Source organism: Saccopteryx leptura, chromosome 3 (assembly GCF_036850995.1).
Source record: "Saccopteryx leptura isolate mSacLep1 chromosome 3, mSacLep1_pri_phased_curated, whole genome shotgun sequence".
Lineage (NCBI taxonomy): Eukaryota > Metazoa > Chordata > Mammalia > Chiroptera > Emballonuridae > Saccopteryx > Saccopteryx leptura.
Genome location: NC_089505.1, coordinates 325,437,058 through 325,458,393, shown reverse-complemented (window position 1 = coordinate 325,458,393; position 21,336 = coordinate 325,437,058). Strand labels below are relative to the sequence as shown.

At 38.0% G+C, this 21,336-nt stretch overlaps 1 protein-coding gene across 2 annotated transcripts in view; it reads left to right on the top strand.

Annotated features, from left to right (window-relative positions):
* SPIDR (scaffold protein involved in DNA repair) overlaps positions 1 to 21,336 on the top strand; it is a 425,527-nt gene that overhangs the window by 189,880 nt on the left and 214,311 nt on the right. For both annotated transcript variants that reach the window (XM_066379095.1, XM_066379093.1), the window contains one exon: positions 13,058 to 13,271. In XM_066379095.1, coding sequence (XP_066235192.1) covers positions 13,058 to 13,271 — 214 coding nt within the window. The remainder of the gene's footprint in view (positions 1 to 13,057; positions 13,272 to 21,336) is intronic.

Sequence of the window (21,336 nt, the reverse complement as noted above, 5' to 3'; positions counted from 1 at the left end):
CTAAATAAAATTAAAAAATTAAAAAAATTAATTCTTTTCTTCTCATGACACACATAAACTAAAATTCTGCAACATACCAAAAAATAAATTTTTGCCATCTGACAAAAATATAGGTATAATTTTGATTCATTCCCATCAGATGTCAGCAGCTGTGAAACCAGACAAATTATATATGCTTCCAAATACAGTGCTGGTACAGATACTGAATAGACATTCCCATCACAAAAGGCAAAAATATAAAGGAAGGGGTGATAAATTCCAAGCAAGTACATAAATTAACAAAACAAAGTTTATTGGATTGTAGGGCTTAAGAAAAATCTTTGGTTTAGTGCTCTACCCTCTGGGCCCAGTATGGGTGGCACTCTTGGGCCTTCCACTTTGTGACTTTGTGGAGGCTCCATCCCTGCGGCAGGGAAGGAGCATTTTGGTCCACTTTAACAATGAGTTGGCCCCATCCTTTGAAAACGAGCAGAAATATTTAGCCCTTCTCCCTGGACCTAAGGTGAGAGTGGAATCCTGATGATCTCTGAATTAATTTCCTTCAGGGACATCCTTCTCTCTTTGAAGGATGATGCACAATCAGAGAGTATATCTCTATTGCCCTGTCCTACAGAATATAAGAAGTCCAACAAATTTCCTTCATTTCCTCTGGGCTCAGTTTCCTTCAATTTAAATTGGCGGTGCTTCTGTTCATATAATCGCTTTATTGATGATAGTGATACCTTTGGTGTTCTCTTCCCAACCCAGTCTCTCATTTTTTGCAATATGCACAGCCTTGATATTTTTCCAATCTTGAAGTTCTGCTTTCTTTCTTCTTCAGGTCATTTTTCTCCTCTTATATTTTACTATAAGTACAATAGTTAGGAGGACCCAGACTGTACCTTTAACATTTTGTTTTGAAATCACTGCTGAATATCTAATCTCATCGCTCATAAGTTCTATATTCTACAAAACACTAAAATACAATTCAGCCAAATTCTCTGCTACTTCATAACACAAATTGCTGTCTTAGTCAGTTGGGGCTGCTATAACAAAATACCATGGACTGGTGGCTTAAACAACAGATACTTATTTTTTATGGTTGTGGAGGCTGGCAAGTCAAGGTGCCACCTTCTGGTGAGGGCCAACTTTCTTGTTTATAGACAGCTGCCTTCTTACTGTATCTTCACATGAGATACATTTATAAGCATGACATAATTACCTACCAAAACCTACGTCCATATACCATCACCTTGGGGATTAAGGCCTCAACATATTAATATTGGGGGACACAAACAGTTCATAGTAATCCTCTTTCCTCTAGTTTCCAATAACCTATTCTTCATTTCCACTTGATACCTCATTAGAATCACCCTGAACTTCCATGTTTCTGAAATGTACTGTAAAATTTCATCCTCTACCCATTACCCAGTTTCAAAGCTGCTACCATATTTATAGGTATTTGTTACAGTAGCACCCCATTTCATGGTACCAAAATCTTAGCTCGGGCTACCCCAACAGAATACCATAACAGAAATTTATTTTCTCACATTTCTAGAGGCTGAAATTCCAAAATCAGGGTGCCACGATGATTGGTACCTAGTGGAAGCTGTCTCTCTGGCTTTGAGGCAGTAGCCATCTGGCTGTGTCCTCAATGGTCTTTCCTCTGTGCTCAGTAGAGACAGAGAGAGGTCTCTGGTGCTTCTTATAAGGACACTAATCTTACCAGCTCAGGACCTCACCCTAATGACCTCATTCTGCCTTTATTTCTTAGAGGCCCTATCTCTAAATACAGCCACACTGAAGGTTAGAGCCTCAACACATGAATTTGAGGGGAACACAAACATTTAATTTAGAGTACTCCTTGTCTGGTTTTATATAAACTGCCTTTCTGATGTCTTCGTATGCTTTGTTCTTGCTTAGATTCCTTAAAACATGGGACCCTCTATTGCCCATTCATCCTCTATAGAACAGGAAGGCCACCCCTGCAGAATATTTCACAGTGACACCCATGGTAGTAAATAGCACTGTGACACTGTGACCCCAGGTGGCTGTCACGCTGTACTAATTTCTGATTGTTCTCATTTCTGTGGACTATGATAAACATTCCTGGTCAGTATTGTCTAGTCCTTTTTTATTTTTAAGGGTTGGGTTTCAGATTTTTGTTTCATTCTTTGAATTATTGTGGCTTTTGGCAAGAATATTTTAAACTGGGTGAAAGGCAAGAGAAAATGTGGAATAAAGAAGTGAAAGCACAACTGTTTACAGTTCATAAGCAGTTGTGGTTAAGAAATGTGTCTGTTCATCACTGGCAGATGACTTAAAATATTATGGGGGAAGCATACATTTTAAACAAAAATTAATTGTGCTTTTTACAGGGGAAAGGTGAATTCTTCAGAATTTAGTATTTATGTATTATAATCTAGCTCTCTAGTTAGGATTTGATGAATTTTATTGTAAAGTTATCTATAAAATAAATCTGATGACTGCTTTAAACATTTACTCAGAGACTAAAATTTTGATTTACCAAGCATTAATAATGCAGTAATACAGTTATTAAGAGACTCACTTATTGACACTCAAAGAAATATAATATTGCTAGGTATTTGGGAGTTGTTGGTAAAACTAGGAATAATTGTAATCTCTCAAAAGAAAAGATAGTTTATATATGTACAAATAAATACAGTTCACCTTTCAGTGCATGTTAATGAAAAAAAAACTGATACATTAAAAATGGTGAATAGATAAACATCATTTGGATTTGATTTAGGAATGTATTATTTGTTTATTTTTCTTTTTTAAAGCATCACTTGAATCTTGTTTAGTTTGCATTCTCTGTGTACATTAAGTATAGCTGAGGTAAGGGGAAGTAGGTAAAAACCATCTTGGTATGGCAGTGAAAACAAGACTGGAATAATAGTCCCTGAGTCCTTTACATCGGTTTGTATTAGGGTTCGTTCAGCTCATATATATAAATATTTGTTGGTACTGACACAGGCAGTTATAGCACAGAGTCCATGGTTTAATAGATGAAAGTCCTTATTCTTTGTGTTAAACTTTTCAGAAATAAGAGGTACAGTGATGACATAAAGAAAAGTCATAAGCTCTGCTGGATGATAAAGGAGAGTTGTGTTCAAAAGAGTTCACCAGAGATATGGTAATGAAACCCCATCTTAAAGTCTGGTTTATTTTTCATCTCATTATAGAAATAATTTATCGTATTTTTCGCTCCATAAGACACACTTTTTTTCCCCCAAAAGTGAAGGGGAAAATGCCCGTGTGTCTTATGGAGCAAAAAATACGGTATTTTATTAAATATTTTAACACCATTTGGTTCAGAATGGTTTTTTTTTCTTATTTTCTTCCTTAAAGTCCTAGGTATGTCTTATGGTCAGGTGCGTGTTATGGAGTGAAAAATATGGTAAATTTATTTGAGTTGAGCTATATGGTATTTGAGTTTAGAGCAGTAAGAAGTAACTGGTAACAAGGCCATTCTATTGCTAAGTAGTTTTTTATTCAGTACATAGCCGTTGAAGGGTTCAAGTATCATTAAATTTACAGTTAAAAAGATAACTCTAGTGGACCTTATGAATAGTGGGTCCAAATGGTGATGTACTAGACTGGGGAAGTAGTTAGGGCCAGGCCATTATAATACGTAAAAGGCATCTCAGTTTTAATCTATCTAAAGATAACTGATCTCTTGACACCACTATTCTTCCCTGCCACCAGGCTCCCTTTACATACACAAAGAATACTCATCTAGAAATTTTCCTATCTTAGTAAACATTAACTCTATTTTTCTGCTTGCTCAGGTCAAAAATATTAGAGTCTTTCTTGACTACCTTCTTTCGTATCCTAGTTCCAGTCCATCAACAAGTGTTATTGGCTCTGTCTTAAAAGTATATCTAGTTTCCAAGATTTCTCACCTCATCTGTCTCCACTCTTCATCTCCAAGCTACCATCTTCTCTCTTGGATTGCTACAGTAGTTATCTCACTGGTCTCCCTGCTTCTTCTGAGCCTTCAGTCTGTTCTCGACAAAGCAAATCAATATGCCTTCTCCACTGTCTTATCACAGTCAGAGGAAATACATCAAGTTCATGCAATAGTATAAAACCTGTCTTCTCCCAGCTTATACATTCTGATCTGATCTTTTATCCCCTGTTCCCCAAGCTCAGGTATATTTCATTTAATCTAACCAGAATAGGTGTGGGCTCTTCTCTGAAAAGGTGGGATTAACTTCTAGAAAAAGCTAAAACATATAATGGTGATGTTGAGGCTGCCAGAACATAGTCCTATTTCTTTTGGCACTTGGAGAACCTAATTGAACATAAGAATTATTACAGGTCATTTGGTCTTGAGGTTAAGCATATTCTCACTCATATGTATTCCTATGACTCTAGTCAGGCATTGATTTCTGTTTATATGACTGTGTTAATATAAATATGTTAATTATTTTTAACTCGTAGAATCAGACGATGGCCAGAGCACAGATACTTGGTATAGGTTATAGGATACACTGTGAACATTAACCATGAAACTTGACAATGAAAATAGAATTATATGGAATTAAAATTGTGTGGCACACTGGGACGGAAAATGTAGAAAGTCATATAGGCCCTTTATCATTTTACAAAGCTAGGATTTCCTAGATGACTGTCAGAAGTTAATAGAATAGAACATAGAGTTGGTTAAAGATGTTTACAATTTCAAGAGTAACAAAAAACCCAAAAAAGACCATTTGGTACTGGATACATATATTATTTGGGGGACAAAAGAGCTATAAAGTACCTTTTTACAAAGAGTAAAATGTGAAATGATTATCCCATAGTAATATGGAGTGAGTGCAACAAGTATTAAAGACAGAGGTTCTATTTGCTTGGGAAGCAAGTAAACTTTAAAATCCCCTGATGTCAATCCCTGATCCCTGCCATGAGGTCTTGCCAGCCTTCTCTTCCTCTGAGTGTATCTGTCTCTGTGCCAGCATTTACACGATGGGTGAGGACTGAGGGAAAAAGGAATAGTGAGCACTTGATGATTTGACCTGAATCAGAGAAAACAGTACCAGAGGACATACTTCTAAAGTAAGACAATGGATTAGATTAGCTTCTTGGGATATCTGTGACAATAAGGAGACAGAGTAAATAATATAGAGAGAAAATCCCAAATTACTTCATGATCAATGTTTGGAAAATTAAATGGAACAACTTAAAGTTAGTGCAACATTATATTATGAAAAGTTTTCTCTTAGAAAAACTTACAGATGTTTCTCTCCACTATAGGAGGATGACTTCTATATTTCTTCACATAATAATCTGCTTCAGTTGGTACTTTCTTGTACAGCTTTCATTAGTGTCTTGTATTGAATATCTTGTATAAGTATTCATGAAAGGTGTCCTCACAATATATATTAACTCATCAACATAACCCACTTAAGAGGATTTGAATTGACATAATATAAATGGACCTTAGCTACCTACAATGTATATTTCAAATAAGTTATTTAACCTAGTAGTCCAGATATACAGGGGCAGGCCAAAGTAGGTTTACAGTTGTATAAGGAAAGACATACTGGTTATGATTGTAATAATAATACGGGAATAAACTGTGTTTCACATACGTATTTACAACCTACTTCTGCCCACTCCTGTATTTTGTTCTTAGATCATTTACTCAATTCTTTTGTGGCCTATTGGTTATTTAAAACCAGAAAAATTTTTATAAGCATATAGCTGAGAAAATATATCATTCATTTATACATGAATTTAGTAAATGTTAGCATTTAAGTTAAGTATTTTCTGTTTTTAATGAACAGTTGTTTTATCTAATAGGCCTATGTATAAATAGAAATTACTACATCTTGTGTTATATTTTCTATATAAATATTTCTGTACAAGTTTCTTAATCATTTAAGGTTTTTAGTGTTATAAGTTAGTGTTTGTGTTCTTCATTTGATCTTTGTGGCACTGTCCTTTCAGTGTTTAGTACTCTGACAAGTTATCTCCTTTTTCAGCTCAGGAATCAGTGTTGAAATCCTCACAGTGTCCAGCTACAGCAAAAGCCTACTGGAGTTCATTTCTCAACTTGATATGCTTTCTTTACATTTTAAACAAGTTCTATATTTTAGCATAGTAAAATAGGGAGAAAAGCTTCATTCACAGTTTTTTATCTTTGGGCATCTGCCTAAGAGACATGTTGATACTTGACTAATAAGGATAATCCTCTTGAACCTTAAAAAAGTCTTGGAGCAACTACCTTTTTCAGTTTCCTAACTGTTAAAAAGAAAGATTAACATCTTCTTTACCTATTTCATATGGTATTGTGAATCAAGTACAATAATAATAGATTTGAAAATGCCTTGAAAATTTAATAATGATAATTACCATGATGATGAAGGCTGCCGTTGTTGCATAATGGACCAGGCCCTGCACTATGGGATTTCTGTGTTATCTCTCTTGATATTTGCAGTGTTCTTGAGGGTAGTTAATACTATCTCCATTTAAAAATGGCTGATGGTTGCCAAAAGAGAGGAGGGATTGCGGGACTGGGTGAAAATGGTGAAGGGGTTAAGAACTACAAATTGTTAGTCACAAAATAGTCTAGAGAATGTAAACTATAGTGTAGGAAATATACTCAATACTGTAATAATTACATATGGTGCCAGGTGGCTATCTGAAGTCTTGGAGGGGGCACTTTGTAAAGTATATGACTATCTAACCACTATGCTGTACACCTGAAACTAATACAAAATAATACTGAATGTAAATGGTAATCGAAAAATTTAAAATACAGTCATCCCTCACCATATTGCAGTTCATTTTTAGTGGTCTCACTGTATTGTGGATTTTTAAATTGTATATATCTAATTTTGTATTGTGGCTTTTTTGCTATGTCGTGGGATTTTGCGGTATATAGGTATTTTTATATATTTATTATTTTAGTTATTTTTGCAGTAAAATCAGCAAAATAAGTGTGGAAAAGTTTTATAAGAGTGTGGGGAGGGTTTATAAAGCCTTAAAATATATAAATAACAAAATAAGTATAAGGTAGCTACTTAGCAGATTTTCGCCTATTGCAGGGGGTTCTGGAACTTAACCCCCACAATAGATGAGAGACCACTTTATTTTAAATGATAAGTTATTTGAGGACTTCATAGGGAAGGAACATTTGCTCCTGGCTGTTTCAGGGAACATTTCCTAGAGAGGTGATACAGCAGTTATGGAAAATGCTGTCCTGCTGCCACACAAATGTCATTGTATGTATCATGCATCTAATTGCAAAACAGTCTTCATTTATAAAACCAAACTCTCTTGTGCTCAGATTGAAAGCTTGCTTTCAGGGAAGGCAGGCCACTCTTTCTCCCTAAGACTGTCTGTTGTTCCCAGCCCTGTGCTGAGGTTAAGATGGTGCCACTCAGCATTCTTTTCAAAATCTACTTAGTCACCCAGCTTGCTGCAATTTGCCCTGTAATGATAGTATCAGAAAGCATGTTTATTCTACAATTTATTTGGTGCTATAAATCATGAGCAGACTTTATAGTTATAGTATTGTCAGGATTTATCATAGAAATCTTTAAGGAAACTGTAGTCGGTAGCACTATAATTCATCTTAATAATACAAGTTTTTTTTTACTGGAATACTACTTATGTGTTTCTGCAGTATCTTGCCTTTTATAAAATCTGTCAGGATCTGTGAGAATCGTAGGGTTAGGGCAGACCACTGAAAACCTGTCACTTTTTAATCAGATTCACACAGGGCAATAACTAGTACCTGAAGAGAGAACTTGTGCTGCTTAGGCAGGCATCGGAGCACGGCTAGAGGCTGCCACAGCAAGTGTTATGGCCACACAGTACCAAATACATGTGCTTAGCTGGCACACTTGATCTTGAACAGGAGAGCAGGTGACCCTGAAGCTCTGCACAGCAGATGCTACCAGTGATTGATGGGTGAAGTGGCAAGCCTGGTACACAGTGTTGAGGAGGGGTGCTGGTACAAGTTTTTTATTTTCTTAAAATATGTCCAAAAATGCTCCCGTGGCTAATGCAGCCCTAAACCTAGGGTTTTTTCCCTTTACTGCTGAAGACCCTAATTTTTCACCACTCTTCTGTCTGCCTTGCCCAGGATAAATGGTGTATGCAGCCAAGTGACCTCATGTTGTCCTGATTTTCCTGTTCACCAATTGAAGATGAGCTACTTTTGGTGGTGGGGAGGGGGGTGGATGAGACAGAGGGAGGGACAGATAGGGACAGATATTCAGGAACGGAGAGAGATGAGAAGCATCAGTTCTTCATTGCAGCTCCTTAGTTGTCCATTGATTACTTTCTCATATGTGCCTTGACCGAGGGGCTACAGCACACTGAGTGACCCCTTGCTTAAGCCAGTGACCTTGGGCTCAAGCCAGCAACCCTGTGCTCAAGCTCGTGAGCCTGCGCTCAAGCCAGTGACTTTGGAGTTTTGAACCTGGGTCCTGTGCATCCCAGTCTGACACTCTATCTACTGAGCCACCGCCTGGACAGCCATGAGCTACTTTTTATTAAAGAAATACCTATTGTGGCAGGGCAGAATCAATATCTACTTTCTAGACAGTGCCTTTTTTTTTAATAGTACTTGATTTTAGTCCTCTACACTTCTCCCCATACTGACTATCTTAACACTGTGCTTGCTCATTCCCTTCCCCCATTCCATTTCCTCCCTTATTTCAAGAAACAAAATCAAGGCAGACATATACCTAAAGAATTCAGTACAGTTCTCTTGGAAAGATGTTTTAGCCTTCCTTAAAATGGAAATACATGCTATAGGCACTTAGACAAAGGAAGAGATGGAAAATTTGGGGTTGTGTGGAAAAAAAAATAACTAAGAAAGAAAGAAATGGAAACAAAATTAAACTATGTAACTAAAAACTGGACACTAGATATTAGTTTCTAATATTATGCACTGTTAACCAGTTGGTTAAAGTAGTAAAGAAATTCATATTAGTGTCTGTTATTAACAAGACACTATGCTAGACATTTAGCATTTGTAATCTCATTTAACTCATATTTTAAATTGAAAAACAGAGTAATAGAAAACATAAGTGGCCCTGGCTTGATAGCTTGGTTGGTTAGAATGTCATCCCAAAGCACAGAGGTTGACTGGTCAGGGTACATACAGGAACAGATCGATGTTCTTGTCTCCCTCCCTTCCTCCCTCCCTCCTTTCCTCCCTTTCTCCCTTTCTCCCTCCCTCCCTCCTTTTCTTCCTCTCTCTAAAATCAATAGAATAAACAATAGAAAATTAAAAATAAAAACATAAGCGTATTCACCATCTAGAATTAATAACACATTTTAATGTTTTGGGGTTTTTGATTCTCTTTTGTTTATAACAGAAACAATATGACAGATAAGTTGGAAATTCCCTGAGTTTCCTTCCTGCGTCACACTCCTCTTTCTCCCTCCTTAGATACAGTGGTTACTGTGAGTTTTCTTTGTATCCTGCTAGTCCATATTTATATACTTTTATTACATGTGTATTAGCAACAATATATTTTAGGGGGTTCTTTGTTTAAAAAAATTACTTATTAGTGTCATACTCTAGATATCTTGTGTATCCCCCTCTTTCAGATCTCATTATGCTAATACAGATTTGGTTCACTTACATTAACTTCTGCATAGTGTTCTTTTATATGAATACATCTTGGTTTATCCATCCTCCTATTGATTTGTGTTAAGTCCAGTTCTCTGCTCTTACAAACAGAGCTATGCACTTGTTTTGGTCTCCTTGTGCATATGAAAAGAGTTTCTAGATATTTCTGGGTTATGGTATTTCTGGGTTATAGGCTATACATACTATCAACTTCATTTATCTCATTTAATTCTTAAAAATATTAATTGAGGTTGGTGCCATGATCTCTATATTACACATGAGAAAACTGAGGTGTTGAAATGCTCTATTACTTGGCTAAATAGATAAGAGAACAAGTACTTGAATCTAGAATGAATTGCATCTATTTAAAACCAGAGTCCCAACACCCAACATTCCACGTGAATTCTTAACTTTTAACCATTATGGTCATTAAAACAGTTGCAACCAATCGTACTGCTTCATTTGAAAGTGGAGAAGCAAAGCAATAGGTAGAGGAAGTACGTATATAATAAAGAAGAAGGGTCAATTAGGTGGCCAGACCACTTTGAGTATGTGGTTACCAGAAGGTTCAGGTTTGGGGGTAAAAACCTATTTATTGAAATAGTATACTTGACTTTTCCATATGCACAGGACTATTATGATAGAAGACTATATGTTGTGTTGCTTAAGATATATTAAATGCAACATGCAAGCTATTTTGGTTTTAAAAAGAGACATTACAGTGAGCATATTCGAATCTGTATTTACTCTCAAAGTATACAGACCATTTTCTTTTAATGTTTTAAAAAATTTATTTAGAAAATTAAATTTAGCAGAATGACACTGATCAATAAGAGTACATAGGGCCTTGGCCAGTTGGCTCAGTGGTAGAGCATTGGCCTGGCATGTGGAAGTCCCAGGTTCAATTCCTGGCCAGGGTATGCAGGAGAAGTGCCCATCTGTTTCTCCACCCTTCCCCCTCTCCTTTCTCTCTCTCTCTTCCCTCCAGCAGCCACTGCTGCAGTGGAGCAAAGTTGGCCGGGGCACTAAGGATGGCTCCATGGCCTTTGCCTCAGGCACTTGAATTGCTCTGGTTGCAATGGAGCAGAGCGACGCTCCAGACAGGCAGAGCATCACCCCCTGGTGGGTATGCCGGGTGGATCCTGGTTGGGCACATGTGGGAATCTGTCTCTCTGCCTCCCCGCTTCTCACTTCAGAAAAATACAAAAAATAAAAAATAAATAAGAGTACATAGGTTTTAAGTAAACATTTCCACAGCTGATGGAAACTTGGTGTTCTGTTTACTTCTTGGATTCGATTATCTAACTTTTTTCATAGGCTTGGGAGGTTCTCATCAATTATTTTTTTGAATAGACTCTCCATTCTATTCTTCTTCTGATATACCCTTATTTCTTTTTTTTTTTTTTTCAAATTTCCACTTTTTTTTTTTTAAGATTTTATTTATTCATTATAGAGAGGAGAGAGAGAGAGAGAGAGAGAGAGAGAAGGGGGGAGGAGCAGGAAGCATCAACTCCCATATGTGCCTTGACCAGGCAAGCCCAGGGTTTTGAACCGGCAACCTCAGCATTTCCAGGTTGACGCTTTATCCACTGCGCCACCACAGGTCAGGCAAGATATACCCATATTTCTATATTGCTCTTTCTGATTGAGTCAGACAGTTCTTGTAGAATTCGATCATTTTTTTTGTTTAATTCGTGAGTCTCTATCTTCTTTTCTCTGTATTATGTGTAGTTGCCTCTCTTTGATGTCACTGATTCTCTGGCCTGTTCTTTTAGCTAAAGTCGCTTTCTCATTGTTTAGTACATGGTATTGATTTCTTCAACTCTGTTTTATTCTTTTTTATAGTTTTAATCTCCTTGTTGATGTATGCAGTTTGTTAATTAATTTGGTTTTTGAACCCATTAAAGCCTGACCTGTGGTGGCGCAGTGGATAAAGTGTCGACCTGGAATGCTGAGGTCGCCGGTTCAAAACCCTGGGCTTACCTGGTCAAGGCACATATGGGAGTTGATGCTTCCTGCTCCTCCCCCTGTTCTCTCTCTATCTCTCCTTCTCTCTCTCTCCCCCCTCTCTCTCTAATAAAAATGAATAAATAAATAAAAAATCTAAAAAAGTAAATAAATAAATTAAAAAAAAAAAAAAGAACCCATTAAATTGTCTATCAGTGTTTTCTCACATCTTATTATTTTCAGAAATTCAGTTTGGAATTTTCTATCATTTAACTCTAAGGTTCCCATGTAATTAAGATTGCTTTCTGGAGATATTTTGTTTCTGAACTACATCTCTGTTTTGTGTAGCCATGGTATTCAATTTCTTCTTCCTTAATGGAATGGCATTTGAAAGTGGTATTGTTAAGAACTATAACAGAAAACAACTAAAAAAAAGGGGGGGAAAATAAAAATGAATAAATGCAATGAAAAATATAAAAAAAAAAGTAATGACAATTAAAATTGAAAAATCACAAAAAACATAGAGCAAAAAACCAACAAAAATAAAAAACAAACAAAAATTCCCAAAAAATAAGAATAAAAATATAAAAATTAAAGAATATGAATTTCAAAAGAGAAAAACGGAGAAAGGAATTTTGAGAGGTTGATCTCTTTTCTTCTAATAGGTGGCACAGTGTTACAAGTTTTAGCTTTGTGAAATTCCTGGATTGACCTCTGCTGAGATGTTGCTCTTTCAGTGATGTAGGCAGGGCTGCAGTTGTGTGGGTATGGCATTTTTGTGAGGACTTTATGGCTTTAGCAATGGCAATCATGGGCTTCCAGGCACTCTTTCCCCATGTCTAAACAGACCAGGGGACCAGACACAGAGCATCTCTATTCTTCAGGGAAGAGAATGGCTTTGCAGAGTTTGCTGTGGGGTCTATCTCTGCCACTCTTTGTACCCAAGAGGTGAAGGAGGCGAGATCAGGGAGGCTGTGGGGTTGTACCTTTTGTTTTCTCTGTCTGTGCGCTGAATTTGGGTTATGGGCGGATTGCTAGAACACTGTCCATGACCCCTTGTTCTTCCACCACTTTGGTTTAGTATTTCATCCTCTGCCCCTCAGTCTCTCTGCTCCTCACGGTTGAGGGAGACCTATTCTCTTCTCCCCTCTCCGAATCCCCAGTGGACAAAATCCTCAACATTTCTATCCTCTCTAGAGATGACCAGGAGTGCGTTTTATCTTCTCCCTTTCTCAACCCTCCCCAAATTTATTCCATTTGGTGCACAGATATTTCAGGCAAGCCTGCAAACCCAGGTGGGGTTGTTTAACTGCATTATAGTTGTTCAGTTTGTTGAAATTTCAAGGAGAGAGATCAGAATTATTCTCACACTGCCATTACTCTGTACAGACCATTTTCTCCAGGTGAAGAAAGCCATCTGAACATGATTGTTTTGTTCATGACAGTTTTTCACAATTGAATTTTGTTTTTTATACTTAATTTTTTCTTTTGTTTTTTTTCTTAACCTTCCAGGTAGCACATCTGGTATATTAATTGTAAAAATTCTAGAGCTGCATGAAGAATGCACCATGCAAGTTGCCATCTGTGAGCAGTTAGTGGGACTGCAGGCTGACTGTCAATCTCAGGGTGAGGCTTTCGGGATTAGCCTGAAGGTTCTCTTTACCAAGGAGACTGCACACTATCTTAAGGGGAATCCCCAAGATGTCATCCATATCTACCCTCCCTGGTGAGTCAAAGAACTGATTCCAGCAGTCACCAACTGTGAGTTTTTCTCAGAAGTGTTTGTCTCAAAATTGTTATCAGGAATGCTTTTGTCATTTTATTGTAGAGGAATGCCAGGGAAAGAAAGCCAGGATTAGACGTAGAGTTTATTTAACAGAAGCATGGTATTGTCTCTGGTGGTTTGGTTGTAGAGTTTGATCTAAGGAGCATAAGTGGTCATTAATGGATTAGAATTATAAATTAATTTTAGGATGCCATTTTTATCACTTCTGTATAGGATTTTAATTTTTAACACAAAAAGAAAATCCTACTTTTTTTTTTTTTTTTTTTTTTACAGAGACAGAGAGAGAGTCAGAGTGAGAGATAGACAAGGACAGACAGACAGGAATGGAGAGATGAGAAGCATCAATCATTAGTTTTTTGTTGCGCATTGCGACACCTTAGTTGTTCATTGATTGCTTTCTCATATGTGCCTTGACCATGGTCCTTCAGCAGACCGAGCAACCCCCTGCTTGAGCCAGCGACCCTGGTTCCAAACTGGTGGATTTTTGCTCAAACCAGATGAGCTCACGCTCAAGTTGGCAACCTCCGGGTCTCTAACCTGGGTCCTCCACATCCCTGTCCGATGCTCCATCCACTGCGCCACCACCTGGTCAGGCAAAATCTTACTATTTTTGACAGAAAGTTTCAGCAGTCTTGTTTCAAATGCTATTAATTTTATTAGCAACTTTAAATGTTTCTTTCGTCTGTTAAATTCTTATGTTTGAAGTTGACTTATAGATCTTTAATTTAAACTGTCTTCTTAGAAGAGAGACCTTTTTTTTGTGTCCATAACAAGTGATATGAGTCTCTACTGAAATTCTTCCATTACAGGCTGAGGTTATCAGAGAGTATCAGGGTTTATTTTATCTTATTTACTTTATTTTTTATTTTAATTTTAATACATTTATTCAGACATTATAATATATACAAGGACCATTCAGATCATAAAAGTAAATAGTAATTCATATCTGATCCAAGAAATAGAATGCAGTTTGTACCTGGTACTACCCTATCCCCTTTCATTTCCTCTCTCCTTCCCTCCTAGGGCATCATCACCCTGACTTCTGATAGAGTGGACTCCTTTGAATGTTTGAAAACTTTATATAAATAGAACCACACAATAGTCATACAATATGCATTCTCTCTTGGTAGTCTACTTTTACTTAGTCTTATGCTAGTGAGATTCATCAATTTTGTTACATTTAGCAATTTATTATCGTTGCTACAGAGAATTCCATTGTATTAGTTTATGCAATTCATCTGTTCTTCTGTTGACATAGTTAGGATCTTGTGGATAATGCAGTAATGCCCAACTGACATTCTGTGCAGCTTACTCAAGAATACATCATTAATTCTCCGAAATTTCCCATCATCCTACTTTGATGTATTATTTTTCTAATCTGTTATAAATATTTTTAAAATTTGTCTTGACCATATGTCCTCTGCCTGTTGGTTCATTCTTCTTTGTTAGTTTGTAATAACATACCTTGGTGTTTTTCACCTGACCAGGTGGTGGCACAGTGGATAGAGCATGGGACTGGGATGCAGAAAACCCAGGTTCAAGACCCCGAGGCCACCAGCTTGAGCATGGGCTCATCTAGTTTGAGCAAAGCTCACCAGCTTGGACCCAAGGTCGCTGGCTTGAGCAAGGGGTTACTCAGTCTGCTGATGGCCCGCAGTCAAGGCACATATGAGAAAGCAATCAATGAACAACTAAAGTGCCACAACAAAAAACTGATGATTGATGCTTCTCATCTCTTTCTGTTCCTATCTGTCTGTCCCTATCTATCCCTCTCTTTGACTCTCTCTCTGTCCTCTCTGACTCTCTCTCTGTCTCTGTAAAAAACAAACAAAAAATATATACCTTGGTATTTTTATTTATTTATTTTTTTAGTTTTTATTTTTATTTTTTTTACAGAGACAGAGAGTGAGTCAGAGAGAGGGATAGATAGGGACAGACAGACAGGAACAGAGATGAGAAGCATCAATCATCAGTTTCTCGTTGTGCATTGCAACACCTTAGTTGTTTATTGACTGCCCTCCCATATGTGCCTTGACTGCGGGCCTTCAGCAGACCGAGCAACCCCTTGCTGGAGCCAGCAACCTTCAGTTCAAGCTGGTGGGCCTTCCCTCAAACCAGATGAGCCCGCACTCAAGCTGGCGACCTCGGGGTCTCGAACCTGGGTCCTTCCGCATCCCAGTCCGATGCTCCATCCACTGCGCCACCGCCTGGTCAGGCTACCTTGGTATTTTTGAACCGCTGTGTCCAAATGTCCCCTCCATTGTGTTTTGAGCCCATTTCATTCGGACTTTTGGCCTCTGCTCTCCCCACATCTCACGTCTTAGTGTCAGCAGTGACCTCTACCTCCACATTCCTTCTCCAGTGCTCATCTGTGCAAGAGTCATGTTTCCCTTTGAGTGCTCGCTGCTGGTTTGTGCTCCTCCTTATACCTATTCTGGCTCCTTAGTACTGAACTGCTGCCAGGCTCAGTCCTAGACCTCTTCTCTACTCACCTCACCACCTTGATTTTAGCTCATCTTGTAGCTCTAAATACCGTTTGCACACTGATGAGTCTCAAACAGTATCTACAACTCACACCTCTGCCCCATCACCAGAGCCGGGTACCTTACTGCCTCCCCCACAGTTCCACCTTTGTGCTGATAGCCTGATCAAGCTCCTGACCTTCCCTCCTCTTCTCACATTTTTTCCCATCTCGGAAAATGGAAACAAGCTTCTTGCTATTTCTCCAGATATCTTCAACTCCTCGTATCCTAATCTCCTAGCTATGGAAACATCCTCACACTCTGCTTCTGAATCCACAAAGAATCCAGCATTTCTTGTTACTTGTTACTTCTAGTGTCATGACTTTCCAGGTAATCACTTTCTTTAGGATTATTGCCATAATCTCTTAAAACATCCCATTGTAGGCCCTGGCCAGTTGGCTCAGCGGTAGAGCGTCGGCCTGGCGTGCGGGGGACCCAGGTTCGATTCCCGGCCAGGACACATAGGAGAAGCGCCCATTTGCTTCTCCCCCCCCACTCCTTCCTCTCTGTCTCTCTCTTCCCCTCCCGCAGCCGAGGCTCCGTTGGAGCAAGGATGGCCCGGGCGCTGGGGATGGCCCCAGGCACTAGAATGGCTCTGGTTGCCGCAGAGCGACGCCCCGGAGGGGCAGAGCATCGCCCCCTGGTGGGCAGAGCTTCGCCCCTGGTGGGCGTGCCGGGTGGATCCCGGTCGGGCGCATGCGGGAGTCTGTCTGATTGTCTCTCCCCGTTTCCAGCTTCAGAAAAATACAAAAAAAAAAACCCCAAAACATCGCATTACTCTTTTTCTTACCCTCCTTCTGTTGCTCCTCAAGATGACTAGAGGAGCAAAGCTATAAATATATGTCATCATACTAATTTTGGCTACACACTCCATAGTATGTGCTCACCTCATGCAGAGTTAAAGCCCCTCCTGAACTCTGGAACCTCATCTCCTACTCCTCTCATCTTTCCCAGTTCCATTTTGGCCACCCTGGACTTCGCCCTAGTCCTGAAATTCCATGTCACTCTTTCTACTCTCACCTCCAAGGCTGGGTTCTTGCCTGCACCTTCTTGATTGGATATTTTGTCCCACCACCACCCCTTATCTTCAAGGTTTGCTGGGGTTTTTTATCTCTTGTAGGCATTAACTCAGTTGTTACCTTCTCAAAAGGCCCTGGATCCCATATCTGAAGTTGGAAACTACCATCTTCTACACCCTTTATTCTCCTTTTCTACTTTGGTTTTCACAACCACACATATTACAGTTTATCACTTTTTATTTGTTCATTGACTTATTGTGTTTCTCTTGCTGCTAAATTTATAACTGTCCTGCACTTCTTAGGGCCTGAGGGCACTCAATAGAACTTTGATATGGCATGAATGAGCAATTTTCTCTTTGTCCTAACAGTGCTCCTTCTGTCTAGGATCTTGTTGCTGGGATTCCTTTTGTTCTATTTTTCTTCCTTTTTATTGAATTTATTGGGGTGACACGGGTTAATAAACTTATACAGGTTTGAGTTGCACAATTTTATAACACATCATCTGTACACCATATTGTATATTCACTACCCCAATCCTTATGTTCTTTGTTTTTTTTAACTCAATTTCTCCAGGATCCCCACCCATGTACCCCTTTTCTTGAAAGCTGACAATGCTCTCTATATAAATCAGTCTCCATTTTGCTTGTTAGTTTTCTTTCTCCCTCCCTTCTTCCCTCCTTCCCTCCTTTCTTCCCTCCCTCCCTCCCTCCCTCCCTCCTTCCCTCCCTCCCTCCCTTCCTTCCTTCCTCTCTCCCTCACTCCTTCCTTCCCTCTCTCCCTCCCTCTTTCTCTCTCTCCTTCCTTCCTTCCTTCCTTCCTTCCTTCCTTCCTTCCTTCCTTCCTTCCTTCCTTCCTTCCTTCCTTCCTTCCTTCCTTCCTTCCTCTTTCTTCCCATCCCTCTCTTACTGTTTCTTTCTTTTATTTTTTTTTATTTTTTTAGTGAGAGAAGCAGAGATAGAGAGACAGACTCCCACACACTGCCAGACCAGGATTCACTGGCAGCCCCCATCTGGGGTCAATGCTGGAATCATCTGAGCTATGGCCAGGGGCCAAGGCTCAAATAAGTCGAGCCAATGGCTGTGGGAGGGGAAGAGAGAGTGAAGAGGGAGAGGAAGAAGAGAAGCAAATGGTCGCTTCTCACCTGTGCCCTGACCAGGGTCAAACCTGGGACGTCTGCATGCTGGGCAGACACTATCCACTGAGCCAACCAGCCAGGGCCAGTTCACTTTCCTTATTAGATTTCACTTAGCATACTGCTCTCTAGATCCATCCATGCTATCACAAATGGTTGGATTTTCTTCTTTGTCATTGTCATATACTATTCCACTTGGTAAATGTATCACAGCTTTTTTTATCTACTCGTCCAATAATGGACACTTAGACTGCTGAAAAATCTTAGCTTTTGTACAAAACACTACAATGAACATAGATTTGAATATATTATTTCAAATTAGTGTATCAGGTTTCTTCAGGTGAATTCCCAGAGTTGAATTGCTGGAATAAAGCAGTATCATTTTTAACTTTATGAGATAACTCCATACTGCATTCTATAGTGCATTCCTACCAACAGTGCACGAGGGTTCCTTTTTTTCCACATCCTTGCCAATACCTGTTTATTGATTTTTTGATGATAGCCATTCTTATAGGTGTGAGTGATATATCATGGTGGTTTTAATTTGCATCTCTCTGATGATTAGTGATGTTGAACATCTTTTCATATATTATTGGCTATCTGTTCTCTTTGAAGAATATCTGTTCCAGGAGTCCCCAAACTACGGCCCATGGGCCACATGCGGCCCCCTGAGGCCGTTTATCCAGCCCCCCCGCCGCACTTCCGGAAGGGGCACCTCTTTCATTTGTGGTCAGTGAGAGGAGCATAGATCCCATTGAAATACTGGTCAGTTTGTTGATTTAAATATACTTGTTCTTTATTTTAAATATTGTATTTGTTCTCGTTTTGTTTTTTTACTTTAAAATAAGATATGTGTAGTGTGCGTAGGGATTTGTTCTTAGTTTTTTTTTATAGTCCGGCCCTCCCATAGTCTGAGAGACAGTGAACTGGCTCCCTGTGTAAAAACTTTGGGGACCCCTGATCTGTTCAGTTCTTTTGCCCATCTTTTAATTGGATTGTGTGTTTTTTGTTTGTTTGGTGTTTACTTTTTAAACTTCTTTATAAATTTTGGATATAACCTCTTGTGAAATGTATTGGCAAACATGTTCTCCCATTCTGTGGCTAATCATTTTGTTGATGGTTGTCTTTGCTATGCAAAATCTTTTTAGTTTGATGTCCCATTTGTTTAGTTTTTCTTTTGTTTCTCTTGCTTGAGAAGGTATATCAGAAAAAATATTACTATGAGAAATGTTTGACATTTTATTGCCTGTGTTTACCTCTAGATTTTTATACTTTCGAGTTTAACATTTAAGGCTTTAATGTATTTTGAGTTTACATACTTTAGTGTATGATGTAATAAAGTTGTCTGGTTTCATTTTTTTCACACGTCTATCCCAATTTTCCCAACACCATTTATTAGACTATCTTTACCTCATTGCATGTTTTTTACATTCTTTGTCATATATTAATGGACTATGAATTTGTGGGTTTATTTCTGTGCTCTATATTATGTTCCATTAATGTATGTTTGTTTTTATGCCAATACCATGCTGTTTTGATTACTATGACCTTTTAGTATATTTTGATATCTGTTAGCATGATTCCTCTCACTTTGTTCTTTTCTCTCAAGATTGCTGTGGCTGTTCAGGGTCTTTTGTGATTCCATATAAGTTTTAGGAATATTTTTTCTACTTCTGTGAAATACATCATTGGTATCTTGATAGGAACTGAATTGGATCTAGACATTGCTTTGGGTAGTATTGATATTTTAATGATGTTCATTCTTCCTATTCATGAACACAGTATATGCTTCCACTTATTTGTATCTTCTTCAATTTCTGTAGTGTCTTATAATTTTTTGAATACAGGTCTTCAACATTCTTGGTTAAGTTTATTCCTAGGTATTTTATTCTTTTTAAAAAAGCAATTGTTAGTGGGGTTATTTTTTTAGTATACATTATTGGTGCACCAAAATGGAATTTCTGGATATTTATTTTGTATCCTGCTGCATTACTGAATTCATTTATCAGTTCTAATAGTTTTTGTTTTTGTTTTGTGGAATCTGTAGGTTTCTCTATATACAATGTCATGTCATCTGCAAATGACATTTTACTTCTTTTCCAATTTGGATGCCTCTTATTGCTTCTTCTTGTCTGAATGCTGTGGCTAGGACTTCAGTACTATATTGAATAAAAGTGATGAAAGCAGACATCCCTGTCTTGTTCCTAATCTTAAGAGAAGTGCTGGTAGTTTTTGCCCATTGAGTATGATGTAGGCTGTGGATTTGTCATATATGGTCTGTATTACTTTGAGGTATATTACTTCTATTCCCACACTGCTGAGAGCTTTTAATATTTATATAAATGTGTGCTGGGTTTTATCAAATGCATTTTTGCATCTATTGATATGATCGTGTGGTTTTTATTCTTCATGTTGTTTATGTGGTGTACATGTTTATTGATTAGTAAATTTTGTCCTAACCTTGCATCCCACTTGAATAAATCCCACTTAATCATGGTGTATGACCTTTTTAATGTATTGCTGGATCTGGTTTACTGGTGTTTGGTGATAATTTGAGCATGTATGTTCAGAGATATTGGCCTATACTTTTTTTTTTCTTTATAGTATCTTTATCTGGTTTTGGAATTAGGATAATGTTGGCCTTGTAAATGAGCTTGGGAGTCTTTCCTCTGCTTCAATTTTTTGGCATAGTTGTCTGAGAAGGATAGGTGTTAGTTCTTTTTGAATGTTTGGTAAAATTCACCTGTGAAGCCATCAAGTCCAAGGCCTTAATTTGCTGGGAGTTTTTTGATAACTGCTTCAGTTTCATTTATTGTAATCTGTTTCTTCAGATTCTCTGATTCTTCCTGGTTCAATTTTGGAAGATTGCATATTTTTAGGAATTTATCCATTTCAATTTTTTGGCATATAGTTCATGGCGTTTTCTTATAATGCTTTGTATTTTTTTTTTTTTGGTGTCATTTGTTACTTCTTCGATTCGATTTCTGGTTTTATTTATTTGGGCCCTTTTTTTTCTCGATGAGTTCTGGTTAAAGATTAGCAATCTTGTTTATCTTTTCAAAGAAACAGCTCTTGGTTTTATTGATTATTTTGTGTGTCTTTGTGTGTTTTTTTCAGGTTTTTTTGTGATTGTTTTCTAGTTTCATGCCATTATTATCAGAGAAGATGCTTGATAAAATTTTATTCTTAGATTTATTGAGATGTGTTGTGTGTCCTAACATGGGGTTATCCTAGAAAGTGTTCCATGTGCAATTGAAAAGAATGTATATTCTACTGCTCTGAGGTGAAATGCTCTGAAGATATAAATTAGACCCATCTGAAATAGTGTGTCA